Here is a 24,559-nt window from a genome sequence, read left to right as displayed (position 1 = left end):
GCCTTTTGTTAACAACACTGTCATCTTAGATTTTCAAAATATGCTTCTCAACCATAGCAAAACAAGCATTTGTGTAACAAATAGCGCAGCTAGCCTAGCATTTAGCGTTAGCATTAGCAGGCAACATTTTCACAAAAACCAGAAAATCATTCAAATAAAATCATTACCTTTGAAGAACTTGAGATGTTTTCAATGAGGAGACTCTCAGTTAGATAGCAAATTATTATTATTATTATTTGTTCAGGAGAAATTGCTGCGTCACGTTTGGCTACCAAAAAAAAACTAAAATTCAGTCTTCAAAACGCCAAACTTTTTTCCAAATTAACTCCATAATATCGACTGAAACATGGTAAACGTTGTTTAGAATCAATCCTCAAGGTGTTTTTCACATATCTCTTCATGATATATCGTTCGTTGAAAGCCTCCTCTCTCCTCTCAATCACTGGATGACTGCGTGCAGCTTGTATATTACGCACCAATTTAGACAAAGGACACCGGGCGGACCCCTGGTAAATGTAGTCTCTTATGGCCAATCTTCCAATGATATGCCTACAAATACGTCACAATGCTGCAGACACCTTGGAGAAACGATAGAAAGGGCAGGCTCATTCCCGGCGCATTCACAGCCACATAAGGAGACAATGGAAAACAGAGCTTCAAAAATTCTGCCCATTTCCTGGTTGAAGTTTCATCTTGGTTTCGCCTGTAGCATGAGTTCTGTGGCACTCACAGATAATATCTTTGCAGTTTTGGAAACCTTAGAGTGTTTTCTTTCCAAAGCTGCCAATTATATGCATAGTCGAGCATCTTTTCGTGACAAAATATTGCGCTTAAAACGGGCACGTTTTTTTATCCATAAATTAAAAGGGCGCCCCCTATATCCAAGAAGTTAACAGTTGTTAAACGCTTTTAAAATAACGGTTCTGTTCCGGAACAGTATAGATCACTTTGGTTTACGATCCGGGTTCTGTTCCTCAAATAACTTTGTTCTTCTACATGAACCAGTTCCAACACTTGCTAGGAACCATTTAATCTAACACGTGACAGTGCTAGACGACTGTGAGCTTAGATCACTGCACGGTGTGTAGTTAAACCTGCTGGCTGCCTTCCATGCACAATACACCACCAATTAATGCCCCACAGCCCTGGTGTCTTAACCCTCACAGCCCTGGTGTCTTACCCCTCACAGCCCTGGTGTCTTGACCCGCACAGCCATGGTGTCTTACCCCTCGCAGCCCTGGTGTCTTACCCCTCGCAACCCTGGTGTCTAACCCCTCACAGCCATGGTGTCTTACCCCTCACAGCCCTGGTGTCTTACCCCTCACAGCCCTGGTGTCTTACCCCTCACAGCCCTGGTGTCTTACCCCTCGCAGCCCTGGCTGTCTTACCCCTCACAGCCCTGGTGTCTTACCCCTCGCAGCCCTGGTGTCTTACTCCTCACAGCCCTGGTGTCTTACCCTCACAGCCCTGGTGTCTTACCCCTCACAGCCCTGGTGTCTTACCCCTCACAGCCCTGGTGTCTTACCCCTCGCAGCCCTGGCTGTCTTACCCCTCACAGCCCTGGTGTCTTACCCCTCGCAGCCCTGGTGTCTTACTCCTCACAGCCCTGGTGTCTTACCCCTCACAGCCCTGGTGTCTTACCCCTCACAGCCATGGTGTCTTACCCCTCACAGCCATGGTGTCTTACCTCTCACAGCTCTGGTGTCTTACCCCTCACAGCCGGATAGAGACAGGGGGAGGAAAGAGAGAGAATCAGAGAGAGAGAGAGAGCATCAGAGAGAGAGAGAGAGAAAGAGAAAGAGAGAGTGAAAGTGAAAGTGAAAGAAAGAGAGAAATGTGTCATCTGATGACACACACACACAGACTTTGCTGTCACAGCACTACCCTGCTGCACTATACACTACCCTGCTACACTATACACTACCCTGCTACACTATACACTATACACTACCCTGCTACACTATACACTACCCTGCTACACTATACACTACCCTGCTACACTATACACTACCCTGCTACACTATACACTACCCTGCTACACTATACACTACCCTGCTACACTATACACTACCCTGCTACACTATACACTACCCTGCTACACTATACACTACCTTGCTACACTATACACTACCCTGCTACACTATACACTACCCTGCTACACTATACACTACCCTGCTACACTATACACAACACACTACCCTGCTACACTATACACTACCCTGCTGCACTACACACTACCCTACTACACTATACACTACACACTATACACTACCCTGCTACACCATACACTACCCTGCTACACTATACACTATACACTACCCTGCTACACTATACACTATACACTACCCTGCTACACTATACACTACCCTGCTACACTATACACTACCCTGCTACACTATACACTACACTATACACTATACACTACCCTGCTACACTATACACTACACTATACACTATACACTACCCTGCTACACTATACACTATACACTACCCTGCTACACTATACACTACCCTGCTACACTATACACTACCCTGCTACCCTATACACTACCCTGCTACACTATACACTACCCTGCTACACTATACACTACACTATACACTATACACTATACACTACCCTGCTACACTATACACTACCCTGCTACACTATACACTACCCTGCTACACTATACACTATACACTATACACTACCCTGCTACACTATACACTACCCTGCTACACTATACACTACACTATACACTATACACTATACACTACCCTGCTACACTATACACTACCCTGCTACACTATACACTACCCTGCTACATTATACACTACCCTGCTACACTATACACTACCCTGCTACACTATACACTACCCTGCTACACTATACACTACCCTGCTACACTATACACTACCCTGCTACACTATACACTACACACTACCCTGCTACACTATACACTACCCTGCTACACTACACACTACCCTACTACACTATACACTACACACTATACACTACCCTGCTACACCATACACTACCCTGCTACACTATACACTATACACTACCCTGCTACACTATACACTATACACTACCCTGCTACACTATACACTACCCTGCTACACTATACACTACCCTGCTACACTATACACTACCCTGCTACACTATACACTACACTATACACTATACACTACCCTGCTACACTATACACTACACTATACACTATACACTACCCTGCTACACTATACACTATACACTACCCTGCTACACTATACACTACCCTGCTACACTATACACTACCCTGCTACCCTATACACTACCCTGCTACACTATACACTACCCTGCTACACTATACACTACACTATACACTATACACTATACACTACCCTGCTACACTATACACTACCCTGCTACACTATACACTACCCTGCTACACTATACACTATACACTATACACTACCCTGCTACACTATACACTACCCTGCTACACTATACACTACCCTGCTACACTATACACTATACACTACCCTGCTACACTATACACTACCCTGCTACAATATACACTACACTATACACTATACACTATACACTACCCTGCTACACTATACACTACCCTGCTACACTATACACTACCCTGCTACACTATACACTATACACTATACACTACCCTGCTACACTATACACTACCCTGCTACACTATACACTATACACTACCCTGCTACACTATACACTATACACTACCCTGCTACACTATACACTACCCTGCTACAATATACACTACCCTGCTACACTATACACTACCCTGCTACACTATACACTACACTATACACTATACACTACCCTGCTACACTATACACTACACTATACACTATACACTATACACTACCCTGCTACACTATACACTATACACTACCCTGCTACACTATACACCACCCCACTACACTATACACTACCCTGCTACACTATACACTACCCTGCTACACTATACACTACCCTGCTACACTATACACTACCCTGCTACACTATACACTACACTATACACTATACACTACCCTGCTACACTATACACTATACACTACCCTGCTACACTATACACTACCCTGCTACACTATACACTATACACTACCCTATACACTATACACTACCCTGCTACACTATACACTACCCTGCTACACTATACACTACCCTGCTACACTATGCACTACCCTGCTACACTATACACTACCCTGCTACACTATACACTACCCTGCTACACTATACACAACCCTGCTACACTATACACTACCCTGCTACACTATACACTATACACTGCCCTGCTACACTATACACTATACACTACCCTGCTACACTATACACTACCCTGCTACACTATACACTACCCTGCTACACTATACACTACCCTGCTACACTATACTCTACCCTGCTACAGTATACACTACCCTGCTACACTATACACTACCCTGCTACAGTATACACTATACACTACCCTGCTACACTATACACTACCCTGCTACACTATACATTACCCTGCTACACTATACACTACCCTGCTACACTATACACTATACACTATACACTACCCTGCTACACTATACACTACCCTGCTACCCTGCTACACTATACACTACCCTGCTACACTATACACTACCCTGCTACACTATACACTACCCTGCTACACTATACACTACCCTGCTACACTATAAACTACCCTGCTACACTATACACTACCCTGCTACACTATACACTACACTATACACTATACACTACACTATACACTATACACTACCCTGCTACACTATACACTACCCTGCTACACTATACACTACCCTGCTACACTATACACTACCCTGCTACACTATACTCTACCCTGCTACAGTATACACTACCCTGCTACACTATACACTACCCTGCTACAGTATACACTATACACTACCCTGCTACACTATACACTACCCTGCTACACTATACATTACCCTGCTACACTATACACTACCCTGCTACACTATACACTATACACTATACACTACCCTGCTACACTATACACTACCCTGCTACCCTGCTACACTATACACTACCCTGCTACACTATACACTACCCTGCTACACTATACACTACCCTGCTACACTATACACTACCCTGCTACACTATAAACTACTCTGCTACACTATACACTACACTATACACTATACACTACACTATACACTATACACTACCCTTCTACACTATACACTATCCTATGGTCCCTGGTCAAATGTAGTGCACTATATAGAATCCATTCAACTGGCTACCAACCAGTATGTCTCCAACCTGTACACCAACCAGTATATCTCCCACCTGTACACCAACCAGTATATCTCCCACCTGTACACCAACCAGTATATCTCCCACCTGTACACCAACCAGTATATCTCCCACCTGTACACCAACCAGTATATCTCCCACCTGTACACCAACCAGTATATCTCCCACCTGTACACCAACCAGTATGCTGGTTATAGTAGGACTGTCTTGGTGTGTTTGGAACATGTTCCTTTCTTGTTGATGTGGACACCAAGGAACTTGAAACTCTTGACCCGTTCCACTTCTGCCCCGTCGATGTGAAAGATCCTGTTCGGCCCTCCTTTTCCTGTAGTCCACCATCAGCTCCTGTCTTGATCACAAGAATAGTATATAGCTGCAGTAGAAGGTATTGATGTACAACTTAAACTGCAGTATAATAGTATATAGCTGCAGTAGAAGGTATTGATGTACAACTTAAACTGCAGTATAATAGTATATAGCTGCAGTAGAAGGTATTGATGTACAACTTAAACTGCAGTATAATAGTATATAGCTGCAGTAGAAGGTATTGATGTACAACTTAAACTGCAGTATAATAGTATATAGCTGCAGTAGAAGGTGTTGATGTACAACTTAAACTGCAGTATAATAGTATATAGCTGCAGTAGAAGGTATTGATGACCAACTTAAACTGCAGTATAATAGTATATAGCTGCAGTAGAAGGTGTTGATGTACAACTTAAACTGCAGTATAATAGTATATAGCTGCAGTAGAAGGTATTGATGACCAACTTAAACTGCAGTATAATAGTATATAGCTGCAGTAGAAGGTATTGATGTTCAAGTTAAACTGCAATATAATAGTATAATATTATATAGCTGCACTAGAAGGTGTTGATGTACAACTTAAACTGCAGTATAATAGTATATAGCTGCAGTAGAAGGTATTGATGACCAACTTAAACTGCAGTATAATAGTATATAGCTGCAGTAGAAGGTATTGATGTTCAAGTTAAACTGCAATATAATAGTATAATATTATATAGCTGCACTAGAAGGTATTGATGTACAACTTAAACTGCAGTATAATAGTATATAGCTGCAGTAGAAGGTATTGATGTACAACTTAAACTGCAGTATAATATTATAATATTATATAGCTGTACTAGAAGGTATTTATGTACAACTTAAACTGCAGTATAATAGTATAATAGTATATAGCTGCAGTAGAAGGTATTGATGTTCAAGTTAAACTGCAATATAATAGTATAATATTATATAGCTGCACTAGAAGGTATTGATGTACAACTTAAACTGCAGTATAATAGTATAATAGTATATAGCTGCAGTAGAAGGTATTGATGTTCAAGTTAAACTGCAATATAATAGTATAATATTATATAGCTGCACTAGAAGGTATTGATGTACAACTTAAACTGCAGTATAATAGTATAATAGTATATAGCTGCAGTAGAAGGTATTGATGTACAGCTTAAACTGCAGTATAATAGTATAATAGTATATAGCTGCAGTGGCAGGAATACATACATACAGTGCCTTGCGAAAGTATTCGGTTCCCTTGAACTTTGCGAACTTTTGCCACATTTCAGGCTTCAAACATAAAGATATAAAACTGTATTTTTTTGTGAAGAATCAACAACAAGTGGGACACAATCATGAAGTGGAACGACATTTATTGGATATTGCATACTTTTTTAACAAATCAAAAACTGAAAAATTGGGCGTGCAAAATTATTCAGCCCCCTTAAGTTAATACTTTGTCGCGCCACCTTTTGCTGCGATTACAGCTGTAAGTCGCTTGGGGTATGTCTCTATCAGTTTTTGCACATCGAGAGACTGACATTTTTTCCCATTCCTCCTTGCAAAACAGCTCGAGCTCAGTGAGGTTGGATGGAGAGCATTTGTGAACAGCAGTTTTCAGTTCTTTCCACAGATTCTCGATTGGATTCAGGTCTGGACTTTGACTTGGCCATTCTAACACCTGGATATGTTTATTTTTGAACCATTCCATTGTAGATTTCGCTTTATGTTTTGGATCATTGTCTTGTTGGAAGACAAATCTCCATCCCAGTCTCAGGTCTTTTGCAGACTCCATCAGGTTTTCTTCCAGAATGATCCTGTATTTGGCTCCATCCATCTTCCCATCAATTTTAACCATCTTCCCTGTCCCTGCTGAAGAAAAGCAGGCCCAAACCATGATGCTGCCACCACCATGTTTGACAGTGGGGATGATGTGTTCAGGGTGATGAGCTGTGTTGCTTTTACGCCAAACATAACGTTTTGCATTGTTGCCAAAAAGTTCAATTTTGGTTTCATTTGACCAGAGCACCTTCTTCCACAAGTTTGGTGTGTCTCCCAGGTGGCTTGTGGCAAACTTTAAACAACACTTTTTATGGATATCTTTAAGAAATGGCTTTCTTCTTGCCACTCTTCCATAAAGGCCATTTGTGCAATATACGACTGATTGTTGTCCTATGGACAGAGTCTCCCACCTCAGCTGTAGATCTCTGCAGTTCATCCAGAGTGATCATGGGCCTCTTGGCTGCATCTCTGATCAGTCTTCTCCTTGTATGAGCTGAAAGTTTAGAGGGACGGCCAGGTCTTGGTAGATTTGCAGTGGTCTGATAATCCTTCCATTTCAATATTATTGCTTGTACAGTGCTCCTTGGGATGTTTAAAGCTTGGGAAATCTTTTTGTATTCAAATCCGGCTTTAAACTTCTTCACAACAGTATCTCGGACCTGCCTGGTGTGTTCCTTGTTCTTCATGATGCTCTCTGCGCTTTTAACGGACCTCTGAGACTATCACAGTGCAGGTGCATTCATACGGAGACTTGATTACACACAGGTGGATTGTATTTATCATCATTAGTCATTTAGGTCAACATTGGATCATTCAGAGATCCTCACTGAACTTCTGGAGAGAGTTTGCTGCACTGAAAGTAAAGGGGCTGAATAATTTTGCACGCCCAATTTTTCAGTTTTTGATTTGTTAAAAAAGTTTGAAATATCCAATAAATGTCGTTCCACTTCATGATTGTGTCCCACTTGTTGTTGATTCTTCACAAAAAAAATACAGTTTTATATCTTTATGTTTGAAGCCTGAAATGTGGCAAAAGGTCGCAAAGTTCAAGGGGGCCGAATACTTTCGCAAGGCACTGTATGTATGATCTTAATTTGAGACAGTTTGTTACAGCAGGAAAATAATCCTGCAGCAACAGGAAGTGTGAATTATTGCGTGGATTATAATTCATGTAGATAGCCAAGATGAGGGATTGCGCTCAGGCTAGAATGAAAGGTGGCCGGTGCATTGGAGAGAAAATATCTGTAGAGTTCAAAAACCATGTGAAGGATTAACCCAATGAGGCATAATTATGATAATTATCTCAACCTCCTTGATCCTTCACATGGTTTGGACCGTGACCACTTGTTTTTATAATTAATGTACATTTTTCTAGGTGTTGACACATGCTTTGTTAGGATAAATCAAGTCTGACATTTTAAAGAGGAAATTACAAATCTTAGATGGCTAGAATATGCATTTCCTGCTCCGCAGGAAAATTCTCTGCGCGACAGAGGGATCAAATGAAGATAGTAGACCTGCAGTGCAGAGAGGCAGGTGCCCGAGCACACATAGAACATTATGATTCATTACTGAGTCTGTATTCCATTCACACAACCCAAAATCAATTATTTACCCTACAACCTGTGTAGCTGGATGTGGGATGGTTTAAATTAGACCAGCTGTCTGCTATTCTGCTACACCGGAGGAATGACAGTAGATTTAGGTTTCACCTCCAGTATCTATAAGGCTACTCTGCTACACCGGAGGAATGACAGTAGATTTAGGTTTCACCTCCAGTATCTATAAGGCTACTCTGCTACACCGGAGGAATGACAGTAGATTTAGGTTTCACCTCCAGTATCTATAAGGCTACTCTGCTACACCGGAGGAATGACAGTAGATTTAGGCTCACCTCCAGTATCTATAAGGCTACTCTGCTACACCGGAGGAATGACAGTAGATTTAGGCTCACCTCCAGTATCTATATAAGGTTGCTCTTTTTTATTACTTCTTAAAAGCGAGTAATGTGTTATTACGTGTTATAAGCACATATAAGCATTTATAATGTGTTATTAAGCACATATAAGCAATTATAATGTGTAAGTATCTGTTATAAGCGCACATAAGAAGTTATAATGTGTTACTAAAATCTTCCTACTTAACTGTTTATACCCTTTATATAGTGGAGGGGAGGGGAGGGAGGGGGTTGTGGTTGGGGGGTCGAACACAGGGAATGTTGTTAACATAGAATTAGAAGAATAGAACTCAGTCTAATTCTATGGTTGCTATGCTAACCTGTGTTTTCTCTGTTTCAGATTGGCTACTGGAACGAGTACCAGCGATTAGTAAATGTGTTAGAACAACAGGTGGTCGCCAACGAGTCTTCTTCTGTGGAAAACCGAACGATTGTGGTCACTACTATTATGGTACACTTTCCATGGCAACTTTGAAATCTGTTCACCACAACGTATTCTGCCAGTCAGGGCCGCGAGCGGCGGTGTTGATGCCTAACCGGTTGATGCATTCTGTCCTGGGCTGGGCTGGGCAGAACCACATCTTTTTTGTGTTTGCTTTGCATCCACTCACTACACGTTGAAACAGTCGATCCCTCTGTAAGGAGAAGAGAGTGTTTCAACTGTATCCTTGTGGGTGACAAAGCATTTAGAATTCTCATACTTCAGTGGCCTGTCGTAGCAGTGACATCACAATATTGGTATTATATGATACATGAGTAAGTGGGTAAATGGTTGAGTTGTGACTCCATCTAATAGAAAACACATACAAACCAACATCTGCCATCCGTACGTAAGTAGAACCTGTCTTGTCTGTCCTCATCAAGTAAATGGTTCAATGACAATCTGGGATAGGAAGATGAGGAGGAAATTGTGATGATTGTGGTGATGATACTGCAATGGCTTCTCAAAGACAAACCAAAATAAAACACATTTGAGGGAGGATAAAAATTATAATGTAATTTTTGTTTTTTAATCTATTTTGTTTTGTTCCTCTGAGGGCTGGTTCTGTGTACAGCCTCCAGTGAGTTGCTTTGGAAGGAAGGAGAGAGGTGTGCTTAGATTTCCTGGCTGCAGTGTTGACTGCAATGGGAATTATTCCATTCATACTAATATTTTACCATATTTGCTCATTATTAAGTGTTTGAAATGTCTTTCCCTGCCCTGAATGCAAAACAATTCAGGGGGCCGTCAATGTCAGCTGTCGTAATAACCTTGTGCTATAGACAACCTTTGAATAGTAAAGGAACACTCATGAAAGGTCTCTCTCTCTCTCTCTCTCTCTCTCTCTCTCTCTCTACCTCTCTCTCTCTCTCTCTAAAAAGGAAGCATTACATGACATCTGTATTCTGAAATATCTCTCTCCCTCTCTCTCTCTAAAAAGGAAGCATTTAAAGGCTTCAGAATGGATAACAGCATCAGTGGATAAACACTATGTTAACTCTGGGTGGGGGTCATTTACAATCGAGCAAGGGTGAAGGGGAGTTAGGTTCAGCACAGAACAAACAAGCCATTGCCTCTCCACTTGCAACCCTCTAATTATGTGTTGTCTCAAATGGTGTCGTCGGTTCTGTGTGAGCAGCAGCTCTTCTTTTGTTGGGTAATGAAACCATAACATTAAGCTAGCTGCACCACCACCAGTGTTTGTAGGGTAATGATGAAACCATAGCAACAAGCTAGCTGCACCACCACCAGTGTTTGTAGGGTAATGATGAAACCATAACATTAAGCTAGCTGCACCACCACCAGTGTTTGTAGGGTAATGATGAAACCATAACATTAAGCTAGCTGCAGCACCACCAGTGTTTGTAGGGTAATGATGAAACCATAGCAACAAGCTAGCTGCACCACCAACAGCACCACCACCAGTGTTTGTAGGGTAATGATGAAACCATAGCAACAAGCTAGCTGCACCACCACCAGTGTTTGTAGAGTAATGATGAAACCATAACATTAAGCTAGCTGCACCACCACCAGTGTTTGTAGGGTAATGATGAAACCATAGCAACAAGCTAGCTGCACCACCACCAGTGTGTGTAGGGGTAATGATGGGAACCATAGCAACAAGCTAGCTGCACCACCACCAGTGTTTGTAGGGGTAATGATGAAACCATAACATTAAGCTAGCTGCACCACCACCAGTGTTTGTAGAGTAATGATGAAACCATAGCAACAAGCTAGCTGCACCACCACCAGTGTGTGTAGGGGTAATGATGAAACCATAGCAACAAGCTAGCTGCACCACCAACAGTGTTTGTAGGGTAATGATGAAACCATAACATTAAGCTAGCTGCACCACCACCAGTGTTTGTAGAGTAATGATGAAACCATAGCAACAAGCTAGCTGCACCACCACCAGTGTGTGTAGGGGTAATGATGAAACCATAGCAACAAGCTAGCTGCACCACCACCAGTGTTTGTAGGGTAATGATGAAACCATAGCAACAAGCTAGCTGCACCACCACCAGTGTTTGTAGGGTAATGATGAAACCAGAGCATCAAGCTAGCTGTACCACCACCAGTGTTTGTAGGGTAATGATGAAACCAGAGCATCAAGCTAGCTGCACCACCACCAGTGCTTTTAGGGTAATGATGAAACCATAGCAACAAGCTAGCTGCACCACCACCAGTGCTTTTAGGGTAATGATGAAACCATAGCAACAAGCTAGCTGCACCACCACCAGTGTTTGTAGGGTAATGATGAAACCATAGCAACGAGCTAGCTGCACCACCACCAGTGTTTGTAGGGTAATGATGAAACCATAGCAACGAGCTAGCTGCACCACCACCAGTGTTTGAAAAAGGAGGGGAGAAAAGCACCTCGTCATGGTGGTGTTTTAAACATGTATTTATTAACTGTCAAGGTCATTTTTAATTTGAGTTTTTGGGATTAGAATGAAAATGTCTCCCTTTTGTTTTAGTTTTTTGGAATGATTATTATTAAAGCCTTCTCCCTTTGCACATTGATTGATGAAACGTGCTTGTTGATGATTATGTTGAGATAATAATACAGCAACACTTCCTGATCCGAGTCACGGCCGTTTACTTTATGAACCTCCACCCCCATCCCCACTGTGAGCTAACCCACACCCAGCCTACCAATCCACCCAGCATACCAATACACCCAGCCTACCAATCCACCCAGCCTACCAATACACCCAGCATACCAATACACCCAGCATACCAATCCACCCAGCCTACCAATCCACCCAGCCTACCAATCCACCCAGCCTACCAATACACCCAGCCTACCAATACACCCAGCCTACCAATACACCCAGCATACCAATACACCCAGCATACCAATCCACCCAGCCTACCAATACACCCAGCCTACCAATCCACCCAGCCTACCAATACACCCAGCCTACCAATACACCCAGCCTACCAATACACCCAGCCTACCAATACACCCAGCCTACCAATACACCCAGCATACCAATAAACCCAGCATACCTATACACCCAGCCTATCAATACACCCAGCCTACCAATACACCCAGCCTACCAATACACCCAGCATAGCAATACACCCAGCATACCAATACACCCTGCCTACCAATACACCCAGCCTACCAATACACCCAGCATACCAATACACCCAGCCTACCAATACACCCAGCCTACCAATACACCCAGCATACCAATACACCCAGCATACCAATACACCCAGCCTACCAATACACCCAGCATACCAATACACCCAGCCTACCAATACACCCAGCATACCAATACACCCAGCCTACCAATACACCCAGCATACCAATACACCCAGCCTACCAATACACCCAGCCTACCAATACACCAGCATACCAATACACCCAGCATACCAATACACCCAGCCTACCAATACACCCAGCATTCCAATACACCCAGCCTACCAATACACCCAGCATACCAATACACCCAGCATACCAATACACCCAGCCTACCAATACACCCAGCCTACCAATACACCCAGCATCTGTTGAAGACCACATATCTCTAATTAAGGCATATTGTAACCTTAGCCAGACACTGTGAGAAGCCTGTGGTCCTCTTGGATTGTTAGTTTGTCACACATGCAGACACACACAGACAAATGCACACACAACGGTTCCCTAAGGCTGAGAGACAGGATGCTGGGTGAATTAGGGCTGGGAGTCCGCTGGCCACCACAGCTTGGTAAAACAACTACCTGGCTGGTCATCCCGCTGTTATCAGCATGTACTTCAATGCATCTGTGGTGTGTCATCTGCACATGCATGCCTGCATGAGACTGCTGGTTGATGCTGCTTCCTGGTTTGGGACTGTGTGTGTGGGGGAGGGGGGGGGGTGAGCACGTGTGTGTGTGTGTGTGTGACAATAAACCAGCGTGTGATCTGACTATTAACAGGAAGCCCCTTATGTGATGTACAAGAAACACCAGATGAATCTGGAGGGGAATGACAGATATGAAGGCTACTGTGTCGATTTAGCTGCCGAAATTGCAAAACATGTGGGGATAAGATACAAACTGTCAGTAGTAGCAGACGGGAAGTACGGTGCGCGGGATCCAGACACCAAGACGTGGAACGGGATGGTGGGGGAACTGGTCTATGGGGTGAGTGGAGTCAGTCTCTCAGTCTCTCACTGATGTTCATTGGTACTTCACCAAAGGATGCGTCCCAAATAGCATTTTATTCCCTATATAGTACACTACTAATGACCAGGATCCATAGGGCTCTATATAGTGTGCTACTAATGACCAGGATCCATAGGGCTCTATATAGTGTGCTACTAATGACCAGGATCCATAGGGCTCTATATAGTACACTACTAATGACCAGGATCCATAGGGCTCTATATAGTACACTACTAATGACCAGGATCCATAGGGCTCTATATAGTGTGCTAATAATGACCAGGATCCATAGGGCTCTATATAGTGTGCTACTAATGACCAGGATCCATGGGGCTCTATATAGTGTGCTACTAATGACCAGGATCCATAGGGCTCTATATAGTACACTACTAATGACCAGGATCCATAGGGCTCTATATAGTGTGCTACTAATGACCAGAATCCATGGGGCTCTATATAGTGTGCTACTAATGACCAGGATCCATAGGGCTCTATATAGTGCACAATCTTTTGTGAATAGAGTTACATTTGGGACGCAACATTTGTTTAAACATTTTCTACCAGCAGTTGAAAGAGAAAAGGTATGTCTTATTAACAATGTGATTATGTTACAGTGTTTAGTCTTTGATTATGTTACAGTGTTTAGTCTTTGATTATGTTACAGTGTTTAGTCTTTGATTATGTTACAGTGTTTAGTCTTTGATTATGTTACAGTGTTTAGTCTTTGATTATGTTGCAGTGTTTTAGTCTTTGATTATGTTACAGTGTTTTAGTCCTTGATTATGTTGCAATGTTTTAGTCTTTGATTATGTTACAGTCTCCTATTGACATAAAGTACAACTGGTGCTCTGATGGGCCCCCTGTCTCTGATGTAGGTTTGGGCCCCTTGTCTCTGATGTAGGTTTGGGCCCCTTATTTCTGATGTAGGTTTGTTTCCTTGTCTCTGATGTAGGTTTGGGCCCCTTGTCTCTGATGTAGGTTTGGGCCCCTTGTCTCTGATGTAGGTTTGGGCCCCTTGTCTCTGATGTAGGTTTGTTTCCTTGTCTCTGATGTAGGTTTGTTTCCTTGTCTCTGATGAAGGTTTGGGCCCCTTGTCTCTGATGTAGGTTTGGGCCCCTTGTCTCTGATGAAGGTTTGGGCCCCTTGAATCTGATGTAGGTTTGGGCCCCTTGTCTTTGATGTAGGTTTGGGCCCCTTGAATCTGATGTAGGTTTGGGCCCCTTGTCTCTGATGTAAGTTTGTTTCCTTGTCTCTGATGTAGGTTTGTTTCCTTGTCTCTGATGAAGGTTTGGGCCCCTTGTCTCTGATGTAGGTTTGGGCCCCTTGTCTCTGATGAAGGTTTGGGCCCCTTGAATCTGATGTAGGTTTGGGCCCCTTGTCTTTGATGTAGGTTTGGGCCCCTTGAATCTGATGTAGGTTTGGGCCCCTTGTCTCTGATGTAGGTTTGTTTCCTTGTCTCTGATGTAGGTTTGGGCCCCCTGTCTCTGATGTAGGTTTGGGCCCCTTGTCTCTGATGTAGGTTTGGGCCCCTTATTTCTGATGTAGGTTTGTTTCCTTGTCTCTGATGTAGGTTTGGGCCCCTTGTCTCTGATGTAGGTTTGGGCCCCTTGTCTCTGATGTAGGTTTGGGCCCCTTGTCTCTGATGTAGGTTTGTTTCCTTGTCTCTGATGTAGGTTTGTTTCCTTGTCTCTGATGAAGGTTTGGGCCCCTTGTCTCTGATGTAGGTTTGGGCCCCTTGTCTCTGATGAAGGTTTGGGCCCCTTGAATCTGATGTAGGTTTGGGCCCCTTGTCTTTGATGTAGGTTTGGGCCCCTTGAATCTGATGTAGGTTTGGGCCCCTTGTCTCTGATGTAAGTTTGTTTCCTTGTCTCTGATGTAGGTTTGTTTCCTTGTCTCTGATGAAGGTTTGGGCCCCTTGTCTCTGATGTAGGTTTGGGCCCCTTGAAGGTTTGGGCCCCTTGTCTCTGATGTAGGTTTGGGCCCCTTGTCTCTGATGAAGGTTTGGGCCCCTTGAATCTGATGTAGGTTTGGGCCCCTTGTCTTTGATTAGGTTTGGGCCCCTTGAATCTGATGTAGGTTTGGGCCCCTTGTCTCTGATGTAGGTTTGTTTCCTTGTCTCTGATGTAGGTTTGGGCCCCCTGTCTCTGATGTAGGTTTGGGCCCCTTGTCTCTGATGTAGGTTTGGGCCCCTTGTCTCTGATGAAGGTTTGGGCCCCTTGTCTCTGATGTAGGTTTGGGCCCCTTGTCTCTGATGAAGGTTTGGGCCCCTTGAATCTGATGTAGGTTTGGGCCCCTTGTCTTTGATGTAGGTTTGGGCCCCTTGAATCTGATGTAGGTTTGGGCCCCTTGTCTCTGATGTAGGTTTGTTTCCTTGTCTCTGATGTAGGTTTGGGCCCCCTGTCTCTGATGTAGGTTTGGGCCCCTTGTCTCTGATGTAGGTTTGGGCCCCTTGTCTCTGATGAAGGTTTGGACCCCTTGTCTCTGATGTAGGTTTGTTTCCTTGTCTTTGATGTAGGTTTGTTTCCTTGTCTCTGATGTAGGTTCAGGCCCCTTGTCTCTGATATAGGTTTGGGCCCCTTGTCTCTGATGAAGGTTTGGGCCCCTTGTCTCTGATGTAGGTTTGGGCCCCTTTTCTCTGATGTAGGTTTGTTTCCTTGTCTCTGATGAAGGTTTGGGCCCCTTGTCTCTGATATAGGTTTGGGCCCCTTGTCTCTGATATAGGTTTGGGCCCCTTGTCTCTGATGTAGGTTTGGGCCCCTTGTCTCTGATGTAGGTTTGGGCCCCTTGTCTCTGATGTAGGTTTTGGCCTGTGTTCACTGTGGTCTAAAAGGCTAAACTGATCTTTAACCGGCACTCCTACTCTGAGAAGCTTTCTGAATACGGGCTCTGACCTCTCACCTCAGTATCTTCTGGTGTGCTCAGTCCCACTTTTACATTTCTCACTAGTCCCCGTTAAATGCCTCAAACCCTCCAAAACGAATCCCCTTTACTCCCGCCCCTCCGAGACGACGATGGAGGAGCAGGGCCGAGGGCTGTATATAAAATGGATGAGGGTTAGGTTTCCTCATCTGTTCAATTCTACCACCATCAGCCGGGAGAGATTGCCTACATCTCAAATGGTACTCTGTTCCCTAACATAGTGCACTACTTTTGAAAGGAGCCCTGTGGGTAGTGCACTATATAGGGAATGGAGTGCCATTTGGGATGTAGTCATTTCCTGGTTTAGCTCGCTAACGCTGGGAAATTATCCTCTGAATGAGAAACGTTCACCCCCCACCCACCCACACACACACACACACACACACTCTTATCAGATGGAGAGAGAACACCCTGCCCAATCACCATCCACCCGTCTGTCCATCCACCATGTCTCAGTGTGGTTATTTATGTCTGTCATCATCCACCATGTCTCAGGGTGGTTATTTATGTCTGTCATCATCCACCATGTCTCAGGGTGGTTATTTATGTCTGTCATCATCCACCATGTCTCAGGGTGGTTATTTATGTCTGTCATCATCCACCATGTCTCAGTGTGGTTATTTATGTCTGTCATCATCCACCATGTCTCAGGGTGGTTATTTATGTCTGTCATCATCCACCATGTCTCAGGGTGGTTATTTATGTCTGTCATCATCCACCATGTCTCAGGGTGGTTATTTATGTCTGTCCATCCACCATGTCTCAGGGTGGTTATTTATGTCTGTCATCATCCACCATGTCTCAGGGTGGTTATTTATGTCTGTCATCATCCACCATGTCTCAGTGTGGTTATTTATGTCTGTCATCATCCACCATGTCTCAGGGTGGTTATTTATGTCTGTCATCATCCACCATGTCTCAGGGTGGTTATTTATGTCTGTCATCATCCACCATGTCTCAGTGTGGTTATTTATGTCTGTCATCATCCACTGTGTGTCACTGAGGTTATTTATAACTGGAGAGTCTAATGATAGAGTTAAATTTGGGTGACCTTCTGACCAGTTAACTAATGCTGTCTTAGTTGTGTTTCAAAGGTCATCCCTGATGCTCTGAAACACTTTCTTCGTGGCTGAGTATTCTCTTCTCTATTGATTGACCGTTACCACGGACACCGTTAGGATTAAGAGGTTATGTTGTAGCTCATTGTGTTATATTGGTGTATATCCCCACCGTTTGACCCTTCTCTCCTCATGTTGCTTTATCACGTTTTTTTTCTTCTACACAGTTGTTGTTGTTGTTGTTGTTGTTGTATTTGTTGTTGTTGTAGAAACACAATGGGTTAACACCTGTCCTTCATGAGTCACTGCCTGGAAACAAACGCTGTTGTTTGATTGGTTCATTGCGCCGTATGCTACACCCAAGCTGCAGCAGTAACTTGTGTCTGAATACTGTTGTTTTTTTAACAAAGAAAGAAAGCCCATCGTTTTAATAGTAGAAAAGCGCCATCACCACTTTCAAGGATGTGTTTTGGTAACAAGCCATGATGGGGAGGAAAGAAAGAAAGACATTAAGAAAGAGAGAAAGAAAGAGACAGAAAGAACGAGAGAAAGAAAGAGACAGAAAGAACGAGAGAAAGAAAGAGACAGAAAGAACGAGAGAAAGAAAGAGACAGAAAGAACGAGAGAAAGAAAGAGACAGAAAGAACGAGAGAAAGAAAGAGACAGAAAGAACGAGAGAAAGAAAGAGCGAGAGAAAGAAAGAGACAGAAAGAACGAGAGAAAGAAAGAGACAGAAAGAACGAGAGAAAGAAAGAGCGAGAGAAAGAAAGAGACAGAAAGAACGAGAGAAAGAAAGAGACAGAAAGAACGAGAGAAAGAAAGAGACAGAAAGAACGAGAGAAAGAAAGAGACAGAAAGAACGAGAGAAAGAAAGAGACAGAAAGAACGAGAGAAAGAAAGAGACAGAAAGAACGAGAGAAAGAAAGAGACAGAAAGAACGAGAGAAAGAAAGAGACAGAAAGAACGAGAGAAAGAAAGAGACAGAAAGAACGAGAGAAAGAAAGAGACAGAAAGAACGAGAGAAAGAAAGAGACAGAAAGAACGAGAGAAAGAAAGAGACAGAAAGAACGAGAGAAAGAAAGAGACAGAAAGAACGAGAGAAAGAAAGAGCGAGAGAAAGAAAGAGACAGAAAGAACGAGAGAAAGAAAGAGACAGAAAGAACGAGAGAAAGAAAGAGCGAGAGAAAGAAAGAGACAGAAAGAGCGAGAGAAAGAAAGAGACAGAAAGAACGAGAGAAAGAAAGAGACAGAAAGAACGAGAGAAAGAAAGAGACAGAAAGAACGAGAGAAAGAAAGAGACAGAAAGAAATACATAAATAAGAGAAAAAGATGAAAGGGAACTTTGGGAGATTAAAATAATGTAGATGACAAAAACGTTTGTCTCATCTCTTCCAGGCTTGGAGGCGCTGTGAATGGGATGGGAGGGAGGGAGGGAGGCAGGGAGGGAGACAGGGAGGGAGGGATGGGAGGGAGACAGGGAGGATGGGAGGGAGACAGGGAGGGAGACAGGGAGGGAGACAGGGAGGGAGGGAGGCAGGGAGGGAGGGAGGCAGGGAGGGAGACAGGGAGGGAGGGATGGGAGGGAGACAGGGAGGATGGGAGGGAGACAGGGATGGAGGCAGGGAGGGATGGGAGGGAGACAGGGAGGGAGGGATGGGAGGGAGACAGGGAGGGAGGGATGGGAGGGAGACAGGGAGGGAGGCAGGGAGGGAGACAGGGAGGGAGGGATGGGAGGGAGACAGGGAGGATGGGAGGGAGACAGGGAGGGAGACAGGGAGGGAGGGAGGCAGGGAGGGAGACAGGGAGGGAGGGATGGGAGGGAGACAGGGAGGATGGGAGGGAGACAGGGAGGGAGGCAGGGAGGGATGGGAGGGAGACAGGGAGGGAGGGATGGGAGGGAGACAGGGAGGATGGGAGGGAGACAGGGAGGGAGGCAGGGAGGGAGACAGGGAGGGAGACAGGGAGGGAGGGATGGGAGGGAGACAGGGAGGATGGGAGGGAGACAGGGAGGGAGGCAGGGAGGGATGGGAGGGAGACAGGGAGGATGGGAGGGAGACAGGGAGGGAGGCAGGGAGGGATGGGAGGGAGACAGGGAGGGAGGCAGGGAGGATGGGAGGGAGACAGGGAGGGAGGGAGACAGGGAGGATGGGAGGGAGACAGGGAGGGAGGGAGGCAGGGAGGATGGGAGGGAGACAGGGAGGGAGGGAGACAGGGAGGATGGGAGGGAGACAGGGAGGGAGGCAGGGAGGGATGGGAGGGAGACAGGGAGGGAGGCAGGGAGGATGGGAGGGAGACAGGGAGGGAGGGAGACAGGGAGGGAGGGAGGGAGGCAGGGAGGGAGACAGGGAGGGAGGGATGGGAGGGAGACAGGGAGGATGGGGAGGGAGACAGGGAGGGAGGGAGACAGGGAGGGAGGGATGGGAGGGAGACAGGGAGGCAGGGAGGGAGACAGGGAGGGAGGGATGGGAGGGAGACAGGGAGGATGGGAGGGAGACAGGGAGGGAGGCAGGGAGGGATGGGAGGGAGACAGGGAGGGAGGCAGGGAGGATGGGAGGGAGACAGGGAGGATGGGAGGGAGACAGGGAGGATGGGAGGGAGACAGGGAGGGAGGCAGGGAGGGATGGGAGGGAGACAGGGAGGGAGGCAGGGAGGATGGGAGGGAGACAGGGAGGGAGGCAGGGAGGGATGGGAGGGAGACAGGGAGGGAGGCAGGGAGGATGGGAGGGAGACAGGGAGGGAGGGAGACAGGGAGGATGGGAGGGAAACAGGGAGGGAGGGAGGCAGGGAGGATGGGAGGGAGACAGGGAGGGAGGGAGACAGGGAGGATGGGAGGGAGACAGGGAGGGAGGCAGGGAGGGATGGGAGGGAGACAGGGAGGGAGGCAGGGAGGATGGGAGGGAGACAGGGAGGGAGGGAGACAGGGAGGGAGGGAGGGAGGCAGGGAGGGAGACAGGGAGGGAGGGATGGGAGGGAGACAGGGAGGATGGGAGGGAGACAGGGAGGGAGGGAGACAGGGAGGGAGGGATGGGAGGGAGACAGGGAGGCAGGGAGGGAGACAGGGAGGGAGGGATGGGAGGGAGACAGGGAGGATGGGAGGGAGACAGGGAGGGAGGCAGGGAGGGATGGGAGGGAGACAGGGAGGGAGGCAGGGAGGATGGGAGGGAGACAGGGAGGATGGGAGGGAGACAGGGAGGATGGGAGGGAGACAGGGAGGATGGGAGGGAGACAGGGAGGGAGGGAGACAGGGTGGGAGACAGGGAGGATGGGAGGGAGACAGGGAGGATGGGAGGGAGACAGCGAGGATGGGAGGGAGACAGGGAGGGAGGGAGACAGGGAGGGAGGCAGGGAGGATGGGAGGGAGGGAGGGAGGCAGGGAGGGAGACAGGGAGAGAGGGATGGGAGGGAGACAGGGAGGATGGGAGGGAGGCAGGGAGGGAGACAGGGAGAGAGGGATGGGAGGGAGACAGGGAGGATGGGAGGGAGGCAGGGAGGGAGGCAGGGAGGGAGGGATGGGAGGGAGGCAGGGAGGGAGGGATGGGAGGGAGACAGGGAGGATGGGAGGGAGGGAGGGAGGCAGGGAGGGATGCTGAAGTGGAATGGTTTACTCACACAGCCTTAGGGTTACTGTGTTTCTCCCACCATTTTAAAGGCTGTAATTTAAATCAGAGCTGTTCTGTTAGACATACCTACATAACAGTTACACTGGTGTAGTTATTTACTGTTGTGTTACAGAAAGATGACCAGCAACTATTATTCATTTGTCCTGAAAAGCCTTGGCTGCATCCCACAGCACAAATGGCACCCTATTCTCTACCTGTGCACCACTTTGGACAGGGCCCATAGGAAATAGGCTGCCGTTTGGGACACAGGGAATATGTTTGTTTTGGGGATATTTCCCCTGCTTTCCTCTGCCTTACAAATAAATAACTTATTACCTATAATTAGCTATTTATATGCAAATTATGTTATGATGTGTTGACATTCACTGTGAGTTTCATAAACCAAAGATACATGGAAATGGATTTGGGTAATGTATGTTATTATTTGTAGTCCTGCAAAGTTTCCAGCCTGTTCTTAGCATCCCTCTGGTTAGACACAATCAGTCTCCCACAGTCTGAGAGCTTTAAACTAACGAGACAGGGGTAGACACTGCACCATGTGGGTGCAACATCATTTCACATCTGACAAACACCCATTTATGTGTTTCTAATTATGCCCAATCTGTGTCTATATTTTTTTTTTGGGGGGTTGGGGGTTGGGGGTTGGGGGGTTGGGGGCTGGGGGGGTGAACATGATATGTTTGAAAATATTTTTGCCTTTCAATCTTCGCCTTTTTCTCCCTCTCAGCTCTCTTCTCTAATCTCTTGTGTGTGTTGAGACTCTCTACTCAGTGTAGTACACATGCTACACATACTGTATTCATTCTATATAGTAGTACACATGCTACACATACTGTATTCATTCTATATAGTAGTACACATGCTACACATACTGTATTCATTCTATATAGTAGTACACATGCTACACATACTGTATTCATTCTATATAGTAGTACACATGCTACACATACTGTATTCATTCTATATAGTAGTACACATGCTACACGTACTGTATTCATGGTATATAGTAGTACACATGCTACACATACTGTATTCATGGTATATAGTAGTACACATGCTACACATACTGTATTCATGGTATATAGTAGTACACGCTACACATACTGTATTCATGGTATATAGTAGTACACATGCTACACATACTGTATTCATTCTATATAGTAGTACACATGCTACACATACTGTATTCATTCTATATAGTAGTACACATGCTACACGTACTGTATTCATGGTATATAGTAGTACACATGCTACACATACTGTATTCATGGTATATAGTAGTACACATGCTACACATACTGTATTCATGGTATATAGTAGTACACATGCTACACATACTGTATTCATGGTATATAGTAGTACACATGCTACACATACTGTATTCATGGTATATAGTTTACACATGCTACACATACTGTATTCATGGTATATAGTAGTACACATGCTACACATACTGTATTCATGGTATATAGTAGTACACATGCTACACATACTGTATTCATTCTATATAGTAGTACACATGCTACACATACTGTATTCATGGTATATAGTAGTACACATGCTACACATACTGTATTCATTCTATATAGTAGTACACATGCTACACATACTGTATTCATTCTATATAGTAGTACACATGCTACACATACTGTATTCATGGTATATAGTAGTACACATGCTACACATACTGTATTCATGGTATATAGTAGTACACATGCTACACATACTGTATTCATGGTATATAGGATATTTCTTGGATGTTGTTGTTGTGTTGATTAAAACCATCCTGAGGTACAGACTGAAGAAGCTTTTCCTTTCCCTTCATGTAGTTTTGTTTTGTTCGCTTTGAGACTATAAAGCACAACCGTAGGCCAATATTTTAAGAAACTTGCAAAAACTGTTTATAAGTTAAGTAAGGACCTTTATTTATCAAACTTATTTTTATTTAATTCTACCTCAAATGATGCATAATATCTAGTTTAAAAACCATATCTGAGACAGAACCAAACTAACCCACTCTACGTGTCCCTGTTTCCAGAGAGCAGATATAGCTGTGGCACCTCTCACCATAACCCTGGTCCGAGAGGAGGTGATCGACTTCTCCAAGCCTTTCATGTCTCTGGGCATCTCCATCATGATCAAGAAGCCCCAGAAGTCTAAACCAGGTGTCTTCTCCTTCCTGGACCCGCTGGCCTATGAGATATGGATGTGTATCGTGTTCGCCTACATCGGTGTGAGTGTGGTCCTGTTCCTGGTCAGCCGCTTCAGCCCCTATGAGTGGAACCTGGATGAACAGGATGAGACCAAAGACCCCCAGACACCTCCAGATCCTCCCAACGACTTTGGCATCTTCAACTCTCTGTGGTTCTCTCTGGGAGCCTTCATGCAGCAAGGATGTGAGATATCACCCAGGTAGGATACAAGCTGACCTAGAAATACAATGGGGTAGATCTGATGTAGAAAGACACTACCAGCTCTCATAGTCTTGAATCAGAATCAGAAGTTCATCCATGTTTCTCAAACATTTACATTTCTAAGTTCTTCCAGATTTCAAATGTTCAATGCCTAGATTTGAACATGCAACCTTTGGAATCAGAGGCAGTGTAACAGCGCTCACTGTTGCCCCTAGTGGCCTGTTTCCACGTCATCTCCCAACGTCCTCAGACATGGATGGATGTCGAGTACTGACTTGTATCATGAGACGGGGTATGACACGGGGTACGACAAGGGGTACGACATGGGGTATGACACGTGGTGCGACATGGGGTACGACACAGGGTATGACACGGTGCGACACGCGGTGCGACACACGGTATGACACGGGGTGTGTGCGGTGCGACACGCGGTGCGACACGGGGTATGACACGGGGTACGACACGCGGTGCGACACGGTGTGAACACGCGGTGCGACACGGGGTATGACGCGGGGTATGACATGGGGTACGACACAGGGTGTGACATGCGGTATGACAGACGGTGCGACACAGGGTACGACAAGGGGTATGA

General features: G+C 45.2%; 1 protein-coding gene across 4 annotated transcripts in view; it reads left to right on the top strand.

The window, feature by feature from the left end:
- LOC112220583 (glutamate receptor 3-like) overlaps nucleotides 1–24,559 on the top strand; it is a 336,694-nt gene that overhangs the window by 271,699 nt on the left and 40,436 nt on the right. For all 4 annotated transcript variants that reach the window (XM_042303401.1, XM_042303400.1, XM_042303402.1 and 1 more), the window contains exons 9-11: nucleotides 9,658–9,768; nucleotides 13,729–13,935; nucleotides 23,592–23,965. In XM_042303401.1, coding sequence (XP_042159335.1) covers nucleotides 9,658–9,768; nucleotides 13,729–13,935; nucleotides 23,592–23,965 — 692 coding nt within the window. The remainder of the gene's footprint in view (nucleotides 1–9,657; nucleotides 9,769–13,728; nucleotides 13,936–23,591; nucleotides 23,966–24,559) is intronic.

This window comes from Oncorhynchus tshawytscha, linkage group LG21 (genome assembly GCF_018296145.1).
Source record: "Oncorhynchus tshawytscha isolate Ot180627B linkage group LG21, Otsh_v2.0, whole genome shotgun sequence".
Taxonomy (NCBI): Eukaryota; Metazoa; Chordata; class Actinopteri; order Salmoniformes; family Salmonidae; genus Oncorhynchus; species Oncorhynchus tshawytscha.
The sequence above is the reverse complement of the archived record's forward strand: the minus strand, read 5'-3'. Positions and strand labels throughout refer to the sequence as shown.